This window comes from Lactuca serriola, chromosome 9, assembly GCF_051521515.1.
Source record: "Lactuca serriola cultivar US96UC23 chromosome 9, Lser_US96UC23_V15, whole genome shotgun sequence".
NCBI classification, from domain to species: domain Eukaryota; kingdom Viridiplantae; phylum Streptophyta; class Magnoliopsida; order Asterales; family Asteraceae; genus Lactuca; species Lactuca serriola.
In genome coordinates, this window is record NC_136416.1 from 41,474,437 (window position 1) to 41,495,368 (window position 20,932).

The 20,932-nt window shown below is 34.0% G+C and overlaps 1 protein-coding gene across 1 annotated transcript; it reads right to left on the minus strand.

The window, feature by feature from the left end:
* Positions 1–574: 574 nt before the first annotated feature.
* LOC145075599 (uncharacterized) lies at positions 575–1,144 on the minus strand. Its single transcript, XM_079021791.1, has one exon. The coding sequence runs from the start codon at positions 1,142–1,144 to the stop codon at positions 575–577; it is 570 nt and encodes a 189-aa protein (XP_078877917.1).
* Between the last annotated feature and the right edge of the window lie 19,788 nt (positions 1,145–20,932).

Consider the following 20,932-nt stretch of genomic DNA (forward strand, 5'->3'; position numbering starts at 1 on the left):
AAGAGGCTGATTTGGACCAGAAGACTGCATATGGGCCTGCGGGTAGGGCTGTCAAATCGGGCAGTCGTATTGTGTTTTTGTTTGACACGACACGACACGACAATGTTTTGTATAACACGAACACGACATAACACGATGTCGTGTTTTTTTTATTAACACGAAAACGAACCAATTAAAACATGACAACACGACACGACACGAAAAATATAATATTACAAAACTATTAGTGTATTTTGTTCATACTTAAAGATATATAACATGACAAAAATGACAAACACGAAAAACATGACAACGACATCCTTAATCGTGTCAATTTTGTGTCGATTTATGAACATGAACATGACACGACACGACGTCGTGTTTTTTAATCTTGACACGAAAACGACGCGAACACGAATTCGAATTTTGATTTCGTCCTGATTTCGTTTTTTTTTGTGTATTTTTGTCGTGTCGTGTCATAAATTGACACCCCTACCTGCGGGGTACTTGCTGATGGCGTAGAGGGCCTGCTTCCAAGAAGACATGGGCTAGTAGAGTTGGTTTTTCCTTAGAATGGGTTGTTTTGAGGAGCCGGCTATAAAAAGGAGTGGGAGTTGGCCCACGGGTGTTGGTTTTGACCATACATTGTCCATGAGTGATGATCAGAAGCGGGCGATGGAATATATACCCACCCATATTGGTTGGTCTGAGGTGGTGGACCTATAGCGAAGGGAGGACCCTGTTGATGGCGACGATAGTTGTCATGACCTCCTACACGAAGGGTGGAATTCCCACAGTATGAACTGCCCCCACCCCCATGAGTTGGCAACGGAGATGAAGTGGCAGCTTGGAGAAGTGAGGGAGCAGAGCTGTGGTTTTTGTGAGACTGAACAGTGAGACGAGAATTATTGATTCTCGTTCCTTCAACTAGTAACATGGATCTCATCTCAGAGAGAGTGGGTATGGGTTTGGAGAACCGAATAACACCTGCAACAGTGTCATATTTGCTCGGGAGGCCGTTTAGAGCATGAAGAACAACAGTGCAGTATTTCATCTTTTCGCCAAGTCCCTCCAGTAAATCTGTTGTCTTCTTGATTTTCTCAAAGTACTCATGAATAGTTGAGTCCCCCAGTGTGATGTTTCTCAACTCATTCTCTAGATTCATGGTTGTGGATTCGACATCATCATAGAATAGGGCATGTAAGTTCAGCCATATTTTGCGAGCTGATGCTTTAATGGAGTAGGCAGAAGTAATGAGTTTTTGAGATACAGATCCGAAAAGCCATAGTTTTACGATCTGATCGAGTTCTTCCCATTCTGTGGTCGGAGGGGGGGGGGATTTTGGAGGGTCATAGGTGGAGTCGATGTGGTCAGCAACACCATACACAATACAGTGAGCATGAAAGAGATTGCTCAATGGTTCATAGTTACGGGCTGTGAGATCGAGAATGAGAGGTACGTAGGTTTTAATATTGGTGATACCATAGGCTTTATGTGGAGGTTTAGTACTAGAACTGTTGTCGCCTGTCACGAAGATGAAGCAAGAAGAAGGAGAAGAAGAAGACTGAACACGAAGAAGAAGAGAAGAAGATGCAAGAATCGGCTAGGGTTGTGGGTTATGTCTCTGAGACCATATTATGTCACAATCTCCTTGCCTATTTGCATTATCAAAATATAATATATACAAGAGTATCATGGGCCACGAATACAATGGGCCAATACAATAAGTAAATACAATATAAAATAGAACACAATAATGTGGTCGTTTAACAGTGGTCACATCACCTTCGGAAATAACGCAAATGGAATTATCAGGGGTTATGGAGTATTAACTACGGGGGAGATTCTCTATTCAAAGAGTTGCTTACGTAGAGGGTCTAAAGCATAAATCTTATCAGTGTGGGTTAGTTATGAAAAGTTGGTCATCAAGTTGAGTTCGACAATAAATACTGCTACATCATGACGAGTGATAAGAGCACATGATTGATCAAGTCCAAAGATGAAGGTACAATGTACCCACTGGACGTCTCTTTGATCATTGGCAAACCGCAGTTGTGTTTTCTGTCCAAAACAGTATCTGAAGTAAGTTGGTTATAGCACCACAAAATAGCTCACCTCAACTTCAAATACATCCACAACCTAGTAACTGAAGAGTTAGTTCGTGGTCTACCAATCCTGAAGTACAACAATGATACATTATGTCTTGCTTGTGAATGTAGAAAACAAACAAAGGAAAGCCATCCTCTAATAGTAGATTCTTCAATCATAGAACCCTTACAGCTACTTCAAATTGATCTCTGCGGTCCATTTACCGTAGCCAGTCTTCATCACAAGAAATATATTCTTGTTATATTTGATGACTTTACTCGATTCACTTGGGTCTTCTTCTTGAGACACAAATTAGACACACCGCAGGTCACAATCAACTTCATAAAAGAAATAGATCTCTAGATCAAATTACCTGTCATATGGATAAGAAGTGACAATGACACGGAATTTACAAACCAACTCTTAAATAACATCTTAGTTTCCAAGGGCATCAATCCCAACTTCTCGACACCCTATACACCACAACAAAACGAAGTAGTAGAGCAAAGGAATCGAAGATTGGTTGAAGCAGCTAGATCAATGCTAAATTTTGCCAACCTTTCTTTACTTCTGGGTGAAAGCAGTGGAAACTGCATGCTTTTTTCAAAATAGAAGCATCATTTGCAAACGCCTCAACAAGACTCCCTATGAAGGCCTTAACAACCGCAAACCCAACGTTTGCTTCTTTCACATTTTTAGCTATAGATAACTTGGAAGTTTGTTAAAATGATGGATTGTTGAACTTAGGCTTAATTGGCACTAGAGTTGATTTCGAAATCACACTACTAGAAAAACAGCCTTTAATGAATGACACGCAGAGATTTACGATACGCAAAAGCGTGCGTCCTAAAAATAACGTCATCTCTTATAAAATTTGAAGGATAGAGGACACGCTTTTTTGCGTGCGCTAAAATTAGTGTCCAAAAAAAACACGGATGGCGCATATGATAAAATGTGTGTCGTGTGCACACGTCGCTTTATATTTTTTTTCTATAAACACGTGTTTTAGAAGCTCGCGGGGGAAATGAAATTCCAAAAGTTTGAAAAGCCGCCATGTTCCTCTACCTTCTTTCAATCATTCTTCTCTCTCTCTCTCTCTCTCTCTCTCAATAAAATACCAAAAAAAAAATCTTCAATCCGAGAGCCACGATGTCTCTCTCACCGTCACTGCTCTTTTCTCCCATAACAACATCACACCATCACCAAATCTCTGATCTCCGACCGATGTCTCCACCCATTCTCTGCCCCCGCTCTAATTCGCTCAGTCAAATATCCAAAAAACAAACCACGATGTGCTTCTCCTTTCTCCCATACCAGTCGACAGGAATCGAGGAGTCTTATGGCTAAAATTCTATATAGAGCCACAAAATCGACTATTGTTGGAAATGACGTTTATGCCTTGCCCTATTTCTCCAGTCGTTCAACAAATAAGGGGGAATGAAATTTCTGATTCATCTCTTGACTTCATCTTCTCAATCAAGCAAAAACGTGTATGATTTTTTTCCCGCATCTGTGATTCATCTGGTATTTTTGATTTCTCCTTTATGCCTTTGATTTTTCCAACATCTACTTCTCATGTCTAAAAACGTCTTGATTTTACCATTTCAACATACAACCATTGGTTTAGAACTTTACATCCTTTAAGGAATTTGTAGTGATTATCAAAACTTCTTTTCATTATACAGTAGGAGGTACTCAAAAACAAAATCAATGTCTGCAAGTTAAAAGAGGAAGACAAGTCGCTTAGTTTAATGTAACCCTGATTTTCTCCCCCAATTATCACTTTCCAATACATTCCAACAAACCCTCGGTCCATGGCCCCTCCATGTATCCTTCCTTATTAGGGTTCGTTGATTAGGTAATGTATTGTTTTCAGATATCAAATTACTGCAAACATATAATAGGGAGAATTGAAGTTTGAGGTTTTAGCCTTTTAAGTCGAATAAAGTAAATGTTAATTGTTGTTTTTTGTTTTCTTACTCTTTTAGTACTTTTCATTTGTTAATGCGTTTTTTATGGAAAAGGATATAATTTGTTTTAGCTTTTAGTTAGTGCTCTTGTTGACTGGTTGAAATTGTCGATTTGGAGTTCTGTGAATGGAGAATGGGCCATGCTCTAAGACTTGCTTTGATGCTGATTCTTCTTGCCATAGGTATGCTGTTATACTTAATCTCCTCATACTTTTATGGATTCTTCTATGAAGAAGGATACTCAATTACTCATAGAACATAGTCTTCCATGAATGAAGAATTCTTCATTTTGATTCATAATTATTCCAATGGTTATCTGATTCGCCCATAGTTCATCCATCTTCCAGCTCATATGACTTCGAGCATTGCAAAAATTTAGTGAAGCAATGGGCATCTTCTTCACTTCATTCAGACACCAACGATGGTCATATTCTTAAGGACTTGCTCTTTTTCCTTCATGTCCCAAGAACTGGAGGCCGAACTTATTTCCATTGGTAACTTCTTTCCCTTTCTTCAAGCATTCCGTTTTTCTAAAGACTATGAAGTATGAACATTACATAATCTTTTCTGTATTTACTTCATCTCAACAGCTTCTTAAAGAAACTCTATTCTAGTGCTCTAGAATGCCCTCAATCTTACGAAAAAATTACGATTTAATCCCCAGTAAGTTTCACAATTGCTACACTTATATTTGCTTATTATAATTTTCTTTTCTAAATCACTAAATTTTAAACCTTTTTGTGTTCTTGTGAAGCAAACCAGGTTGCAGACTATTGGTAACTCATGATGATTATAGCATGATGTCCAAACTTCCAACAGAGAAAACTTCAGTAGTAATAATCTTAAGGAACCCTATTGAGCGAGTTTTCAGTGCTTATGAATTTTCAATAGAAGTAGCTCCTAGGTTTTTAGTGCATCCAAATTTGACCTCGGTATTGAAAATGTCTTCAAGAATACGTTCCAAAAATGGTGGCATAAGCAATCTTGAGATTTGGCCATGGAAGAATCTTGTTCCTTGGATGAGAGAGGATCTTTTCACTCGGGTATTTATGTCTTTTTAAACAGTAAAGCAGATTAGACAATAAGATATTGACTTAATTTGTTATGTAATGAACAGAGAGATGAAAAAAAGAGAAGGGGCCCACATTATACATATGGGAGTGATTCATATGATATGGAGGAAATTGTTATGCCATTACATGAATACATTAATCACCCTGTAGCTATGGATATTGTTCACAATGGTGCTACATTCCAGGTATAAAATTTTACAAACAAGTTGACATTTTTGTCTTATTTGTTGTTGTGGCTAAATGTTTTTTTGTAAAAAGGTTGCATGTTTGACAAATAATTCTAATATTCGTGAGGCACATGAACTTGGCCAATGTGTAATAACACATGAGATTCTTGGGAAATATGTGCTTGAAGTTGCAAAGGTAAATTACTAAAATACCCTTCTAATCTAAAACTAAAAGTTTATCTTTTTAATGTTGATTTGTTGCAGAAAAGGTTGGATGATATGTTATATGTTGAAATCACAGAGGATCATAGAGAATCTGCTACAATGTTTGCAAATGTTGTTGGAGCACAATTTACTTCTCAGTTAATGGCATCAACTGTAAATAATAATAATAATAATAATAATAATAATAATAATAATAATAATAATAATAATAATACATCAGGTATATCTTTGTTATTTTTATTTCTTAGTTATTTGTTATATATTTCCCCTATTTTTTAATAAGCATTTCTAAAGCTTTTACTTCTTGTGATTCAGAATAGGGTCCTTCAGTTTCCAATTCCACAATGATACACAATTGATGATCAAGTAATAATAAATACTTGGTAATTTTCTTTTTTAAAAAAAAGAAAAACTTTAGCTCTTTCATATTAGTGACTTAATATGCTTAAGTAGTGATTATCATAACCTTTTTTCCTTCAACATGACTGAACTTCAACTCAAACAGGTACTTGAGCATGCAAAAAAATAGATTGCAATGCGTATCTCCAAGGGTTCGCTCCCCATATCAGAGTCAAAGTGCAGTTGCAGTAGCCCATTACTTATGAGCAAGCTAAATATTTAGCCTTGAGTCTCAAGGATCCTATGCCCCAGAACACAAGAGGGAGTAAGAAGAAGAAGTCCAAAGAGCTTAAGAACAAGTGGGGAGGAATCGTCAAGGCAAAGTTTAGTCAACCCTATTCAAGGAAAAAGAGGAAAGAAAGCCTCATGATAGATTACCCACTTCACCAAGGGGATACTTGGGAATATTTCCCTTGTGCGGTAATTGTGGAATTCATCATCTGGGTAGTTGTTAGAATCTTAAGTGTAACAACTGCGAAAGGCCAAGACACATCGACAACGTTTGCAAGAGTGAACCAATCCAGTAGAAAGGAGTATTAATAGTTAGAATAAAGAGGTTTAGGAATCTGACTCTTAGGAATAATCATGTAACGATCGAACAAGGGGATTAAAAACCCTTAAAATTATACTCGACATTATTATATAAATATAAAGGTCTATTTTGAGTACATGATTGTGATAGATAAATAAAAATAGAAATCCTTCCAGGAATCCACACCAATATTAAGATAAGAGATTTAGGTCTCCTATTGGTATAAAATAAGGATAAAGAGCAAATATGATTTAAAAAGACAAATATTATATGCTAATGATAAAGTTGAAGAAATAGAAGTAGGAAACTAAAAAGGAAATTTGTTTATCCCAATAAGTAGGAAAAACGAATCGAGTTCCTAATTAAGAAACTGGTCTCCCACTTAAGATTACCATAAGGTCCGAATTTCAAAGAGGCAATTCCAAAAATAGGGGGAGAATGTAACAATTGGGAATTTTCCATCACCAATTATCACTAAAGATTAGCACCAACTAATGATAATGATATAACTCAGAAATGAGAGACCAAAAAGTTATATGATGGTTAGTGTATTCGGAAAAGTACACAACAAAGTGATTCTAAGGATATAAGCGTTGCAAAAATCTGACTCCCATAGGAGGAGTTATGATTTTTGTAAAAATAAGAACCAACCACGTTAATAACGCTATTAGCATTAAAATAACGTGTTGGGATCGCTTGAGTTTCGATTAATGCCACTAAAAGGAAAATCGTAGTGACCCGTGACATAAGCAATTTGAAAGGAAGAAGGTCAAAAATGGAGTTCATATAAAGGAGATACGATTTTCAGAAATATATAAAAAACAAGTTAAAAGCAAATTCAAAATTTGACAACGCAACCTTAAGGAAAGTTTTAGTACTAGTAGAGAGCTACACAAATATATAAAGAGTTTAAGAAACAAGATTCATATGAGGAAGATATGAATTTTGTTAAAAGAATTAGGGGTGCGCGTCATGGCCGACGCGCACACCTGACACCAAGATTCATCGAAGATTAGGGAGACGTGGACCATCAAAAGTGTGACATTTGGAAGGATCTGGACGGAGCCACGAAGCAAGTGCACGCCAAACATGAAGTGTGTCACTCGCACATCAACTATAAATAGAGGTACTCACTTATGGTTTTCTCACCCAATCAATCTTCCAAACCCTCTCTCTACACTTCTAAATCCATTTCGAATATCCTCTCAATGGCACAAAGCTTTGGATGCAATGGCTTGGATGCTTCAGAATACGCTACTAGAGTGAGTACACGGTTCCTATTTTCACTATTTTAAAGGTTTTGTGGCGGGGGGTGGGGGGAGGGTGGAATACATGCTTATGAAATGGGTTGAACCCAAATAGGGGAGAACCAACCCACAAGACAGAAGTAGGAAGAGAATTTCAAATTTCAGTTTCTATGTTAAGAATCAGTAGAGTGAAACACTAGTAGATAGAAGTTATATGTTTAGGTTAGTCATTCGAGATAAAAGGAGAATGAAGTCTTCTACTAAGATTACCCATATGATATGAGTTTCTTACTTCAGAAGGAAACGTTGGTCTTCCTCCCAAGCATCTGATAGGATTTAGGAATTAACCGAATTTCCAAGTACGAATCAGATAGCCAAGAGAACCTGATAGGTTCGTACCTTCAAGCACATGGGATTTATCTTGGCATCATAGGAGCTGCTAGTAGGGTGTTCGCGGGGTGGTTAGGCTCGGTTAGTAATAAAATTATGAATCGTGATTGCGGGGCGGGTACCTCATGTGCACTACCCGAAACCGAACCGAATTGGCAAAAAAACTGAACCGAACCGTATGAAGACGGGTAACCACGATTCGGTTTACGGGTACCCGCTAAACATAAACTTCAAATATAATCAAAACTACAAACTCTATTTCAATTATTCCTTTATAAAAATAAGTAAGCTAGAGACTCAAAAAAAACATGATGACGTTAAAGTAACATTATTTATAAATTAATTATAATCTGTTTAATAACCATAGTAATGAAAATAACAAGAAAACATGATCGAATGTAGAAATGCAAACTAGATATTGGCCATGGACATTGGACCGTATGATGTTTCTTGTTAAAAGAAATTTGTCAACTACCATAGTCATGAAAAAAGATTGCATACAGTGGATTCAAAAAGATTACAATCATACAAGTAGGATCTATAATATTTTCATTTCTATATTATTAATATTTATCATTATTTATTTGTTTATTGTGTGCCAATCTTTCACTTTCCGTATCAGAAATAATGCTTCATGAACAATATTTGAATTATATATATATATATATATATATATATATATATATATATATATATATATATATATATATATATATATGACGGTTCGGTTCGGGTATCCGCGGATACCTAAGTATCCAAACAGAAACCGATCCGTAGATAGTCGATTTTTTCGGTTTTGGTTTTTTCTATTTCGGTTACGGTTTTTTCGGTTTCGGATTGACCGGATCGGTTCGGTTTTTCGGTTTTGCGGTTTTTTTGCACACCACTAGCTGCGTAACAAGGAATTCAATAAGTTGAGTAGCTCGCCAATAGAGAGAATCAAGATTCAGCTGTCAAGATACCTTATCGACTTAGAGGATGCAGCGAACCATTATAATCAAGGAAGGATGATGACAAGAGCGATCAAGCATCAAAAACCCAATAGTTGGCTAGTATTACAACATATTGTGAGAAAGCATAAGAACATATTGCACGAACAATAGTTATACCTCGATATAGGAAAAGTAGTTAGAGACTTGCAAGAATGTTATTGGTAACCTAGTGTTCATTATAATCTAGTAGGATGGAAGATAAGCATGCCTTATAATGTGTTAGTCACCAATATTAGAGTATTGGTTCCAATGTTTTCAAGCCAGTAAACCTGTTATACTAGTTTTAGTTAAAATTCAGGGTGTTGAGCACCTGAAATAGGGTGGAACATCATTTGTAATCAAGATTTGTGTGTGTTTTAAGATATGTTGAAAGCCTTTTAAAGGCATTATCCGGAAAGAGAGTTCCGTTAGGATCTTGTAAATAATTTCCTTAATGAATCATCGTATATGGAGTCGACAATGTTCCTGATCAAAGGAACAAATTGACATTTTACGTCTAAAGATGATCATTCGTGGTAGAGTATATATTATAAAAAGTCCAAACCGACAAGTTCCCAGATCTAAAAGATTTCGCGAGGAGTTAGAGAGTACATATACAAAAGATTTTAGGGATGAAATCTCTATAAGTGGTGGGGAGTTGTAACACCCTATTTCGCCTAGAAATATAAACGACTGATTACTTAACATAGACATTTTGATAGATGACTATTTTGGATGGATAATCTTGACAAAAGTCTTAGTAGTTGTAAAAGCGAGAGCGTACATATAAATAACGCCTAAATCTGACTTCGTATTTGGATTTTATGATTTTTAGAAGTTTCAGCATCATAGCGTGCAACACAGAAACCGAAATAGAGATGATTTGATTGTTAGGAAAAAACAATCAAAATGAGAGTTGAAGATCTCATCTGTATGATTAAGTCGATATAAATACATTCAAGAACAAAATTTATATAAGGAAGCTATGATTTTTATACAGACTTTAACAGTCTAAACCTATTAAAATAAATTGTTAAAAATGAAGTGAGATTTAGCCGATAGATTCTATGCAAAAACTTTAGATCTCGTCGATAGTTATGTTTGGATATAACGAACATCGAAAATGGATCCTATGAAGAAGATATGATTTTTTGAAAAATCAGAAAAATCCTACGCGTAGGTGTGCGGCACGCATCTAACATACCATAAGATCGTGACACGTGTCACCAAACAGACGACGTCATGTCAACAAGCCCGACCAAGTGTGCGACGCGCACTCGTCCATGTGCACAACACACATCCTGAATTTCCCTATAAAATGTTGTGAATTCTCTTTACTTCTTCACACCCTTCTTTTGGATTCTCTCTGAAACACTTTCCACCCTTAAGTCCTTTTACTCTCTAGTTTTTAGCTATTTTAGTGAGGCCCTGCGACATCACAGAGATGGAAAAATAGAATCTCTAGGGTCGGAGTTCTACCAGTGCAATCTTTCGGTTTCGCTAGAAACTCCCTGTAAGTTAAGCTTGCTATGCTTTAAGTGTAGCTTATATTTATATTTATAGTATTTGTTATGAATATATAAATAGCATTTATCAGTAATTCCAGTTATAATATTGATTGATCTACTTACATAAGAGGTGTCTAGAATGGTCATGTTGGTTTGGTTGTTGGATTTCAAAAAAGCTATATGTCAAAATGATCTTGCCTCCCAACTTTCCTACATGACTGATCCTTATTTGATAGAACTCTCGATGTTCGTTGGAATTAGTGAAAGATCTAGGTTTCATTACTATATTTTCATAAGAATTGATAAGCTATAATATTCAAGGTTAATACCTATTAAACACATTACCCTTTATGCCGGAGGGATATATGTCAATCGTCTGAGTAACTGTCCAGGTGAGTTATCTAACTATACCATGTATTATAATATACACCCATGTATCTTAGGATAGAGAACTAGTAGAATAGAGTTGGTAGTGTAATCTCCATATGCTTAAGGGTGAACTGGTAGAGCAAAAAGTATAAATGTACCTGTAGTAATAGCGTCTAAAGTGAATTCTCTATGTGTGTAGTTGTTATGCTATTTTTCCATCTCTCTGATGTCGTAGGACCTCACTAAAATAGTTGCAAACTAGAGAGTAAAAGGACTTAAGGGTGGAAAGTGTTTCAGAGAGAATCTAGAAGAAGGGTGTGAAGAAGTGACGAGAATTCACAACATTTTATAGGGAAATTCAAGATGTGTGTCGTGCACATTGACAAGTGCACGTCGCACACTTGGTCGGGGATGTTGACATGACGTTGTCTTTGGTGAAACGGTTAAAGAGGTCGGGAGACTATAGGCTCGCATGTGGACGAAACAGTATGTAGGTTGTAAGTACACATAGCCCCGAGTTAACGAAATGACGTGTAGGCCGTAAGTACATATAGACCCGTCTTAACGAAATGACGCATAGGTCGTAAATACACCTAGACCTGCTTTAATGAAATGATGCATAGGTCGTAAGTATACGTATTATTGGCAGATCGTGAACCATTATATGTATGCATGTATATCACTATGATATATGGTATTTTGGAGAACTTTCTAATCCTCGTGTTTACCCAGTTAAATAAAATGTTTTTAGGTACTTCTGTGATCCGTGAAAAGGGCAATGTTCATATATGATTATACTTCTCTACTATATAATCATTTATGATTAAGCATACCCTACTGTTACCGATACGTTGGAGCGTTAGAGCGAAAATGAGAAATATGTGGCTAAGGTTGAATCTCAAGATCTTTATTTATTTATTTATTTTGAATATCAAGTAAACAATATGTGTGTGTGTATATATATATATATATATATATATATATATATATATATATATATATATATATATATCCTTATTGTAATAAATGAATATGTTTTTTTTTTTTCATATTGACAAGTGTTATTTTATTAGAACTTTTCTTTAATAGTATTTGACACATATCATGTAACTTGTCAATCAATTAATTATCAATTTTAGATTTTAAATTTCTCACTCTAATTATATTAAGTTAATAATAGATTCTCCATTTTAAATTTTAAATTTGAAAATTTTTCATTCTAATTATATTAAATTAATAACATTAGATAAAAAAATTAATACAAAATATAAGGTGATATATTATTTCACGTATTTATTCAAATCAACGATTATAATTTTATATAACTAAAAAATATATCTTAACTAATATTTTACTTAAAAGAGAACCACGGTTATAAAATTAATTAAACTTTTATATTAAAAAATTAAAATTATCAATTAATTGTTTTAAATAAAATATTAGTTAAGATATATTTTTTAGTTATATAAAATTATAATCGTTGATTTGAATAAATACATGAAATAATATATCACCTTATATTTTGTATTAATTTTTTTTATCTAATGTTATTAATTTAATATAATTAGAATGAAAAATTTTAAAATTTAAAATTTAAAATGGAGAATCAATTATTAACTTAATGTAATTAGAGTGAGAAATTTAAAATTTAAAATTGATAATTAATTGATTGACAAGTTACATGATATGTGTCAAATAATATTAATGAAAAGTTCTAATAATATGACACTTGTCAATATGAAAAAAAAAACATATTAATTTATTAGAATAACTAGGTGTAAAACCTGTGTATTACACGGATTGATTAAAAAAATTAAATATTAAAATGTAAACATTTAGTATTTTTTTTAAATAAAATTTTGAAATAAGGAAAGAAAAACATATTAATTACAATTACTGTCATATTTATTACATTTAATACTTTGTATATATAAGTATTATGTGACTTTTTAATTTTAAAAATTAGAAAAACCTAGAAATTGACATGTGGATATAATTTAATTTCAAAAATATCATAAAATGACAAGTATCAAAACTAATGAGAGATTGACATGTAGCAAAATGAATCTTAATTTATTATAGTTGATATATATATATATATATATATATATATATATATATATATATATATATATATATATATATATATATAAATTAACGATTTATTTTAATGAGCTGTTAAACATGTCAAAAATGGTTAAAGTGAATAAATTAGTCAATTTCATAAGTTTTTTACTAAAAAAATTTAATCATCATAACTTTTTTATTAAGAAAAAAAAAGATTTTATTAAAAAATATATCAAAATAGTATGATTTTTCTGTATAGAATCCTACAGCCATTTAGTAAAAAAGATTAGCTTTTTTTCATTTGCGAACAAATGCCACGACGGCTTTATAACAACTTTTGCACTTACACTAACTTTTAATGACAAAATTTATAAACATATTAATTTTTTTTTTCAAATGATGCTTTTAAAACTTTGAGTGATGGTTATATAACAAAAAGCTTCTCACTAGATCCAATGTACACTCTTACTTCCCTTGCTTAATGCTTAATGCACTGAGTTGTCTGAAGGTCGGCATACGAGAAAGATTACTTGAAAAACGGGAAATATTTTACCAGAATCTTAATTTGTGTCTCTAAAATATGGAAGTATTTCAATTTCATTTCCAAATGTATTATCTAACAATTACATCACCCCTAGAAGTCATTTATAAATTATATCATAGCGACTACAATTTTGAGCCCGAAAGCTAGTATATTGTAACAGTTTTTTTATAAATAAAGTCCGTAGCATTACTACCATAAAATAAAAACGTATATATACTTAAAGAATTCTTAATATTGTTAAAATCATCATCCCCACCATAATTTATAGTACTATCACAATCTAAAATTTTGTAAATTTATCCAAGGGTTTTTGTTTGACAAAATGAAGGGGCCCTTATGAATTGTCACATAATACTCCCGATTTCTATTCATGTACACAAGGTTCCTCATACTACTTCACATTTCTATTCAAGTATGAGATTGTAGCCATTGAGTATACACATCCATACCCATTCAAGTGCATCTTTTTCTTGTTCAAATCCATTGCATAAAACTCTCCATGGTTTCTAATTGATTCAGCCCAGTGGTAACAGTTGCCGATACCCATACCTTAAAAATAGCATTATTTCAAGTCTTGTTGAAAATACATAAACATAACTAAAAGATATTGTCAATACTTACCTCTATTAATATTGCAACTAATCTCATGCATGTCTAATAGCTGGAAAACTTTTGTTACCCCAATTTGGGATAATGACTTAAAAGGGTAATATATTTTTTGATTTGTACACATTTAGTCACTAAGTTTTTTTCCGTCCACATTTACCCCTTCAACTTGTTAAGCTGTACACATTTAGTCCTTATGACCGACTACTCCAGGTTAGCCGATAAAAATGACTAAATAGGGTAATATATTTATCACTTTGTACACATTTAGTCCTTAATATTTTTGTACACATTTAGTCATTCATATTTTTTTTTGTTGCAAAATAAGTCATTTTTGTTTTTGTATTCATTCAGTACTTATGAATGATTTCTTTAGGTTTTTCTCACGACATCTTATGTGGGATAACCACATGGTGGTGTGATAGTTTCAGGTGGTCCTCCTATATGTTGTAGGCCAAGATATATGGTGTGGGTCGGCTATAAGATGTAGGCACGAAGACTCGAGAAGAGCGGTTGGATTAATATGTTATGCCAACAAACCCTGGGTATTCACTGATTGGACCTGTTGCATGTTGGTATTCCAGTCTGATGACTGATTAGGCCAAGATATACCAATCTGATGAGTGTGGGTCTGTTATGCATGATAATACGTTTGTTGTGTTGGGTATTTTGGGGGAAACTCACTAAACTTTGTGCTTACCCAGTTGTTTATGTTTTCAGGTTCTATCGTTAGTCGTAGGAAGGCGAATACATGACTGTACACACTTATCAACAATATTGAGGATTACGCATTTCTTATATTACTCTGATTTTCGATAAATGTATTTTGGAATAAACGTTTTTTCTTAATAATGAATTTATAATTATGAAGTTTTGCCTTATTTAAAAATGAAATTTTTTGGTTGTGAAAATGAGACATTACACATAAACATTAACAGTCTCACACACTTCATTAATGATTGTCCCACGTAAGATGTCGTGAGAAAAACCTAAAGAAAACATTCATAAGTACTGAATGTGTACAAAAACAAAAATGACTTATTTTGAAACAAAAAAATATTAAGGACTAAATGTGTACAAAATGAGAAATATATTACCCTATTAAATCTTTTTTCCCGACTAACCTGGAGTAACCGGTCATAAGGACTGAATGTGTACTGTTAGAAAAGGTTAAGGGGTAAATGTGGATGAAAAAAAAAATCAGTGACCAAATGTGTACAAATCGAAAAATATATTACCCTTTTAAGTCATTATCCCCCCCCCCCCCCCCCCGTTTTGACCTTTAAATTTCATGTTAAATAATCTTTCCATCAAATACATACGAATTCCCCCAATATAGTGATTATTGGTTTCTTATTGGCATCCATTATAACAATGTTGAAGATTTTAGAATTATCATTCTCAACAGAGTCACAACACATGTCAACTAGGAAAAAAAGCTTTGGAACAAGTCTTAGGATCCCTGAGGTGAACATTTATCACTTGTATTTCCTTCATTGTTTTGTTAAAGTGTATTTTAGTGGATGACTTGTTAGTCTTCCATAATAGATTGTCAAAATGTGCACTACAGAATTTCTATCTAAAGCTGGAAAATATATGTCTTGTACATTGTCTGTGTTCTACATTTGGTAACAATTTATTTACTGCCTGAAGACCCCACATAAACACAAAAGTTGTTATTTCTTATGTAAGTGCATTAAGTATGAATAGTTTACATATTATAATCGATCCACCAACCCATGATCTTCTATAAGATTTTCCAGAAACCACTTACAGTTATGGCATTCCTACCAGCAACATATAGTAATTCCTCACTACAAAAGTTGTTTAAGAAACATTCACCAAGGTTTATGATCCTTCTAAAACCTTTCCTCCAACCTCTCTTCACTCCATCAAAACAAATGCATATCTTTCTTCACTCCATCAAAACAAATATATATCCTAGTGAAATAATTTTTACCATCTAACATTGAGTTCACATACAATTTAACAGTAGATCCTAGATTTGCTATTCTTATTTCCCCAACATTAGATCAAAGCGTAACATAGTGTTCAATAATAGTATTTTCAATAAGAAGCAACGTATGTTTCTTGGATCTCATACACTGCCACATGGTCACTTCTATGCCAAACTTCTTTTTCACTTATTCCATAAGTTGCCTAACACTTATTTTGTATTTGTTTATGGATTTTGTAGTTTAATGGCTACCAATCCATGCAAAAGTTACAATTGACCCTAATTAGAAATTTCTAGAACAATTATGCTCACAATAAAAGAGACTCTTTAGACAGACTGCTCCTCACTCATCTGTGAAGCCCAAATCCTAAAAGTATAATGTCCAGGATAACATTTCTCCAACAACATGAAGACTACAATTCTTTGCAATATAATCATGGACAACTTCATAATTTCAAAGCATGTGATTCAAATATTTAGGGATTTCAAACCTCATACTTAGAACAAGATACTTCTTCCGGTGTATAGGTTCATTGTAGGTAGTTTGCACTTTTGGTTCTATAACAATGTCACCCATCTCATTAGTTGGGTTATCCTTACCATGATAATCTTCATGCTCCTCTTTAGTTTGTCTTTCTGGGTTAAGATTTAACTTAAGTCAAAACTTAGTCAATAGAGGGACCCGAATGGTTGTTGAACAATTGTGTTTTATTGTGATTCAGATCAAATTCTTCATGGGCATTAGTACAAAAGTTTTTGTCATTAGGACTAACCACTTCATCCAACTAGTCCTAAACATTTGTACCAAAGTGGTATATATATACATAGGGAGTACACATCCACATACATACCCAAAATCAATGAACTCAACATAATCAAGCTCATTGGATATCAACATCAGTCCTTGATGTAATTGAAAATTTTGCAAATAGTAGTATAGTTTCACATATTTCTCTTGTGTATATCTTTCTAGCTTAATTAACATCCACTACAAGAATCGACCCCTATGGCAACAACTTTTTTTAACCCAATTCTGACGACAAGTTGTCGAGATAGCCCATTGATGGGTTTTCTAGGTTATAAAAAAAATCATGTGGCGGAAAAACTCTTAAACCCTTAAGTTCACATGCAACCTAGAAAGGATCTATATTTTCTCTATTGATAACAACTAACTATGAATATCAAGAAACCCTAAGAAACCCTAGTATAATTGAAATTCACTAAGAATTTAGGAGTACATACCTTTTGATTAATATAACAATTAATCAAGTAAAATCTCCTTTGAATTTCTTGGAAAGCAAGCACCAAAAGCTTGGATGCCTCTAATGGCTTGTACCAAAAACCTTAGCAACTTAAAGATTGTAAGAGAAGGGAGAGGAGAGTAAATTTTGGCTCTTGTGTTTGTAGTGGGATGGACGAAATCAAGGAACCCTTAAGGGTTTTATATAGGTGAGTAAGGAAGTTTAAATAAGGCAAGTATCCTTAGATAACCCTTATTCGTTTTCTTGTTCCCTCAGACTCCTAGATACTCTAGGAAGCCTCCAAACCCCCACCCCCTGCGCTATGTGGGAAGCATTTGGAATCCTTCCATGCTTAACTTTTAAGCATTGTCACCTTCCGTCCCTATATTTTTCAGTTAATCTAATTAATCACAAAATTAATTCTAATTAATTTTTGATTAGTTCATACACTACAAGAAAAATACCCTTTAATGACGCGCAAACAATGACACTCGCAGATTTACGATACGCATTTTTGTGTGCCCTTCAAAAGAATGTTAGGTTTCCAAAAACTGAAGGATAAAGGACACGCATTTTTGCATGCCCTTAAATTAGTGTTTCAAGAAAAAAAATAAAAACACGGAGGGCACCTAATGAAAAAACCTGTCCTCTAAAGCTGTCGTTTTATATTTTTTTAGAAAGGCGCGCGTTCTCCATTTTTTTAATAGCCTACAGGGGGGAAATGAAATCCCAAAAAATTAAACACCCCGCCATGTACGTGTCTCCTTCTCCTTCTACAATCCTCTACCAATGAAACCTAATAGAACTGTGAGGCTGTCATTCCTTTTGAACCAACCGTCTTCCTCTACCTCTACACTCTCTATCCCTTCCCTTTGGAAGCCCTAACCGCCACCACGAGCATTGAACCCTATCATCTCTAAGAGTTCGGAGTGCAAATGATGAAATCGACATCAACATACTTGTGTCTGATGAAACAACACCGGCAATACCGAATCGAACTTGGGAATATCTCCTCCTTCCCTCCACGTCCTTACAATCGACCTTCTTCCATCAACACATTTATACCTCACCCGATAAGATAAACGATTTCACTATGTTGACGAGAAGAGAGAGAAGGCAAGAAACAAATGTGATTGGTCTGAACACGTGATTTTGTTCGGTTTTTGAAACTGTGAGTTAAATCGGTTAATTTGTATGTTTTTTTTTGTTAATTTGTCATTTTTCATCTTCACTCATGACTTTTGTTTCATCTTCAACTTTACGGTATATGATGTGTGTGTGTTTGGTCCATCTGTGAATCAGTGAATCTGTGAATCTAGATTCTCTCATGTTGGATTCTGGTCCATCTGTGCATCTACACAATACGGGTAACAACTCTAGTTCATTTGAGAGTCTTGATTACTTCCATGGCTATAACTAGCTTTGTGAGTCTTGATTGCTTCTATGGCTATAAGCAGCTCCAATACCGAAGTTCAAAAAAAACCGTTCAGATCATTAAGCTTCATATTTGCTTCCATGGCTCTGGTTATAGCTATGGCTATCTGCTGTTATTTTCCTGTGCACACCAGGTGTTCGATCATTTGCTTCTGTGAGAAAACCACCGTGTAATTCAAATCAAAGCTATTCAAAATGCTTGAATTTGGTTGTACCAAAATACTAAGATTAGGAATTGGAGATGTTCCATGTGATCATGTCTGGTCACTGGTGGCTTTTGTTATATGGATTTAAAGAAACATGTAATTTGCTATAGATGTTGATGTCTTAACTACCTCCATTTTTATTTGATTAATAGGCGCTTGTTGATGCTCGTGACATGGTAAGAGGACAAATGAACTTCAAGAGGTTGAAACTTACAGACATCAAGATTGACATCAATAGATTTTAAAGAAAAAAACCCTTGTTGCTGCTTTAGAAGCTGTAAGTAAGATTTAATTGTTTAGATTTCTATTATTGTTACTTGAATGCTTTTGTTTGTGTTTATAGCATTTTTCCAATAACTTAACAAGTGCTTTTTATGTCGGTTTGTGAGCTGTGTATTTTGACCAATAACTTAACAAATGCTTTACAGGAAGAAGCTAAATCTGTCGGGCAGCTGCGTAATGTTTGGCTGACTAATCTCCTTGTTTGTTGCTGTGAAGATGATGAGAGGCTACCTGTGGCAGATGGTTTGAATATTTAACAAAAGTCAAAAAAAGGTTTGAAATGGTTAGGAATGATGGTATGATAATTATCACTTCACTCAAACACTTATATTTAATTTATATAACCATGTGCTTACTTACTTATATACTTATGTGGTTTTCAGATAATTACCTTTGCACTTGTGTATGTTGGAACAACTATGAAGGACCTGGCTGCTATTACTCATGAATGGAGTCAATTGTACATTATCCAATCTCTTCTGTTGTGGGTGTTTCTTGCAGTCTAATGCTTCACAGATTCTTGGGTTCAAGTTCCAATATTATCAGCGTTTGGAAGTAAATAGTACAGTACCCTTTGGGCTCTATCAGCTTACTGTACTTGTTTGACATGTGATATTTTTGTGAAATGAATGCAGGATACATAAGTACTTCCATCAATGATGAACCTGGATGCTTGACTTTGAGGTGTCCTAATCCATCTTGTGGTGCAGCTGTTGGTCAAGACATGATTTTTTTCCATGGTCTCAAATGATGACGCAGAGAAATATTAACGTTATTTTCTTAGATCCTTTGTGGAAGACAATAGAAAGGTAATATAAATTATTATAATTAAAAATTATCACATATTATCCCCTTATTCACTAATATATTATCCTTTTTTCTTTTTATTTTAGATAAAATGGTGTCCTGCCCCTGGTTGTGACTATGTTGTGGACTTCATTGTTGGTGGTGGAACATTTGATGTTACCTGTGGTTGCTCATATAGCTTTTGTTGGAATGTAAGCTTCATTATTTTTATTTTTTAAATGAAAAACAAAATAAATATTCATTACTTTTGAGTCATATTAACAGTGTACTGAGGAGGCTCACAGACCGGTTGCAACTGACACTATGTAGAATCTGAAAACATGAATTGGTATTTAGTTATATTTACTTATTTACCCCTATACTTTTTGTGATCTAACTTGGTAGAATCTGAAAACAAAATAAATATTCATTACTTTTGTAGAATCTGCAGTATGATGACACAGAGAAACGAAGAGAGATGGCCAAAAACTCTTTAGAAAGATACACTCATTATTATGAAAGATGGGTTACAAACCAATCCATAAGGTTACATTATTATTGTTATAACTTATAATATCGTTTCTATTTATATAAAAGAATATTGAATTTTATACGATGTTTTATAATTTATAAGTTTTAAGAGAATAATTATTGTTTTCTGTTCTACAATATAGACAAAAGGCCCCAGCAGATCTTCAACAAATGCAAAGCACACATGTATGCCATTTTTTTTATATTTTATATGTCTTCAAGTTTTTTTATTAAATCTGTAACAAATACATTTAATTTTTTTTGTAGCTTGACAAGTTGAGTGACAAGCAGTGCCTGCCTAAATAACAGCTAAAGTTCATCACAGAGGCCTGGCTATAGGTACGTATTTTTTATTAATTG

Coding starts and splice junctions, on each gene's coding strand:
- LOC145075599 (XM_079021791.1), bottom strand. CDS start 1,144: ATGAATCTAGAGAATGAGTTGAGAAACATCACACTGGGGGACTCAACT.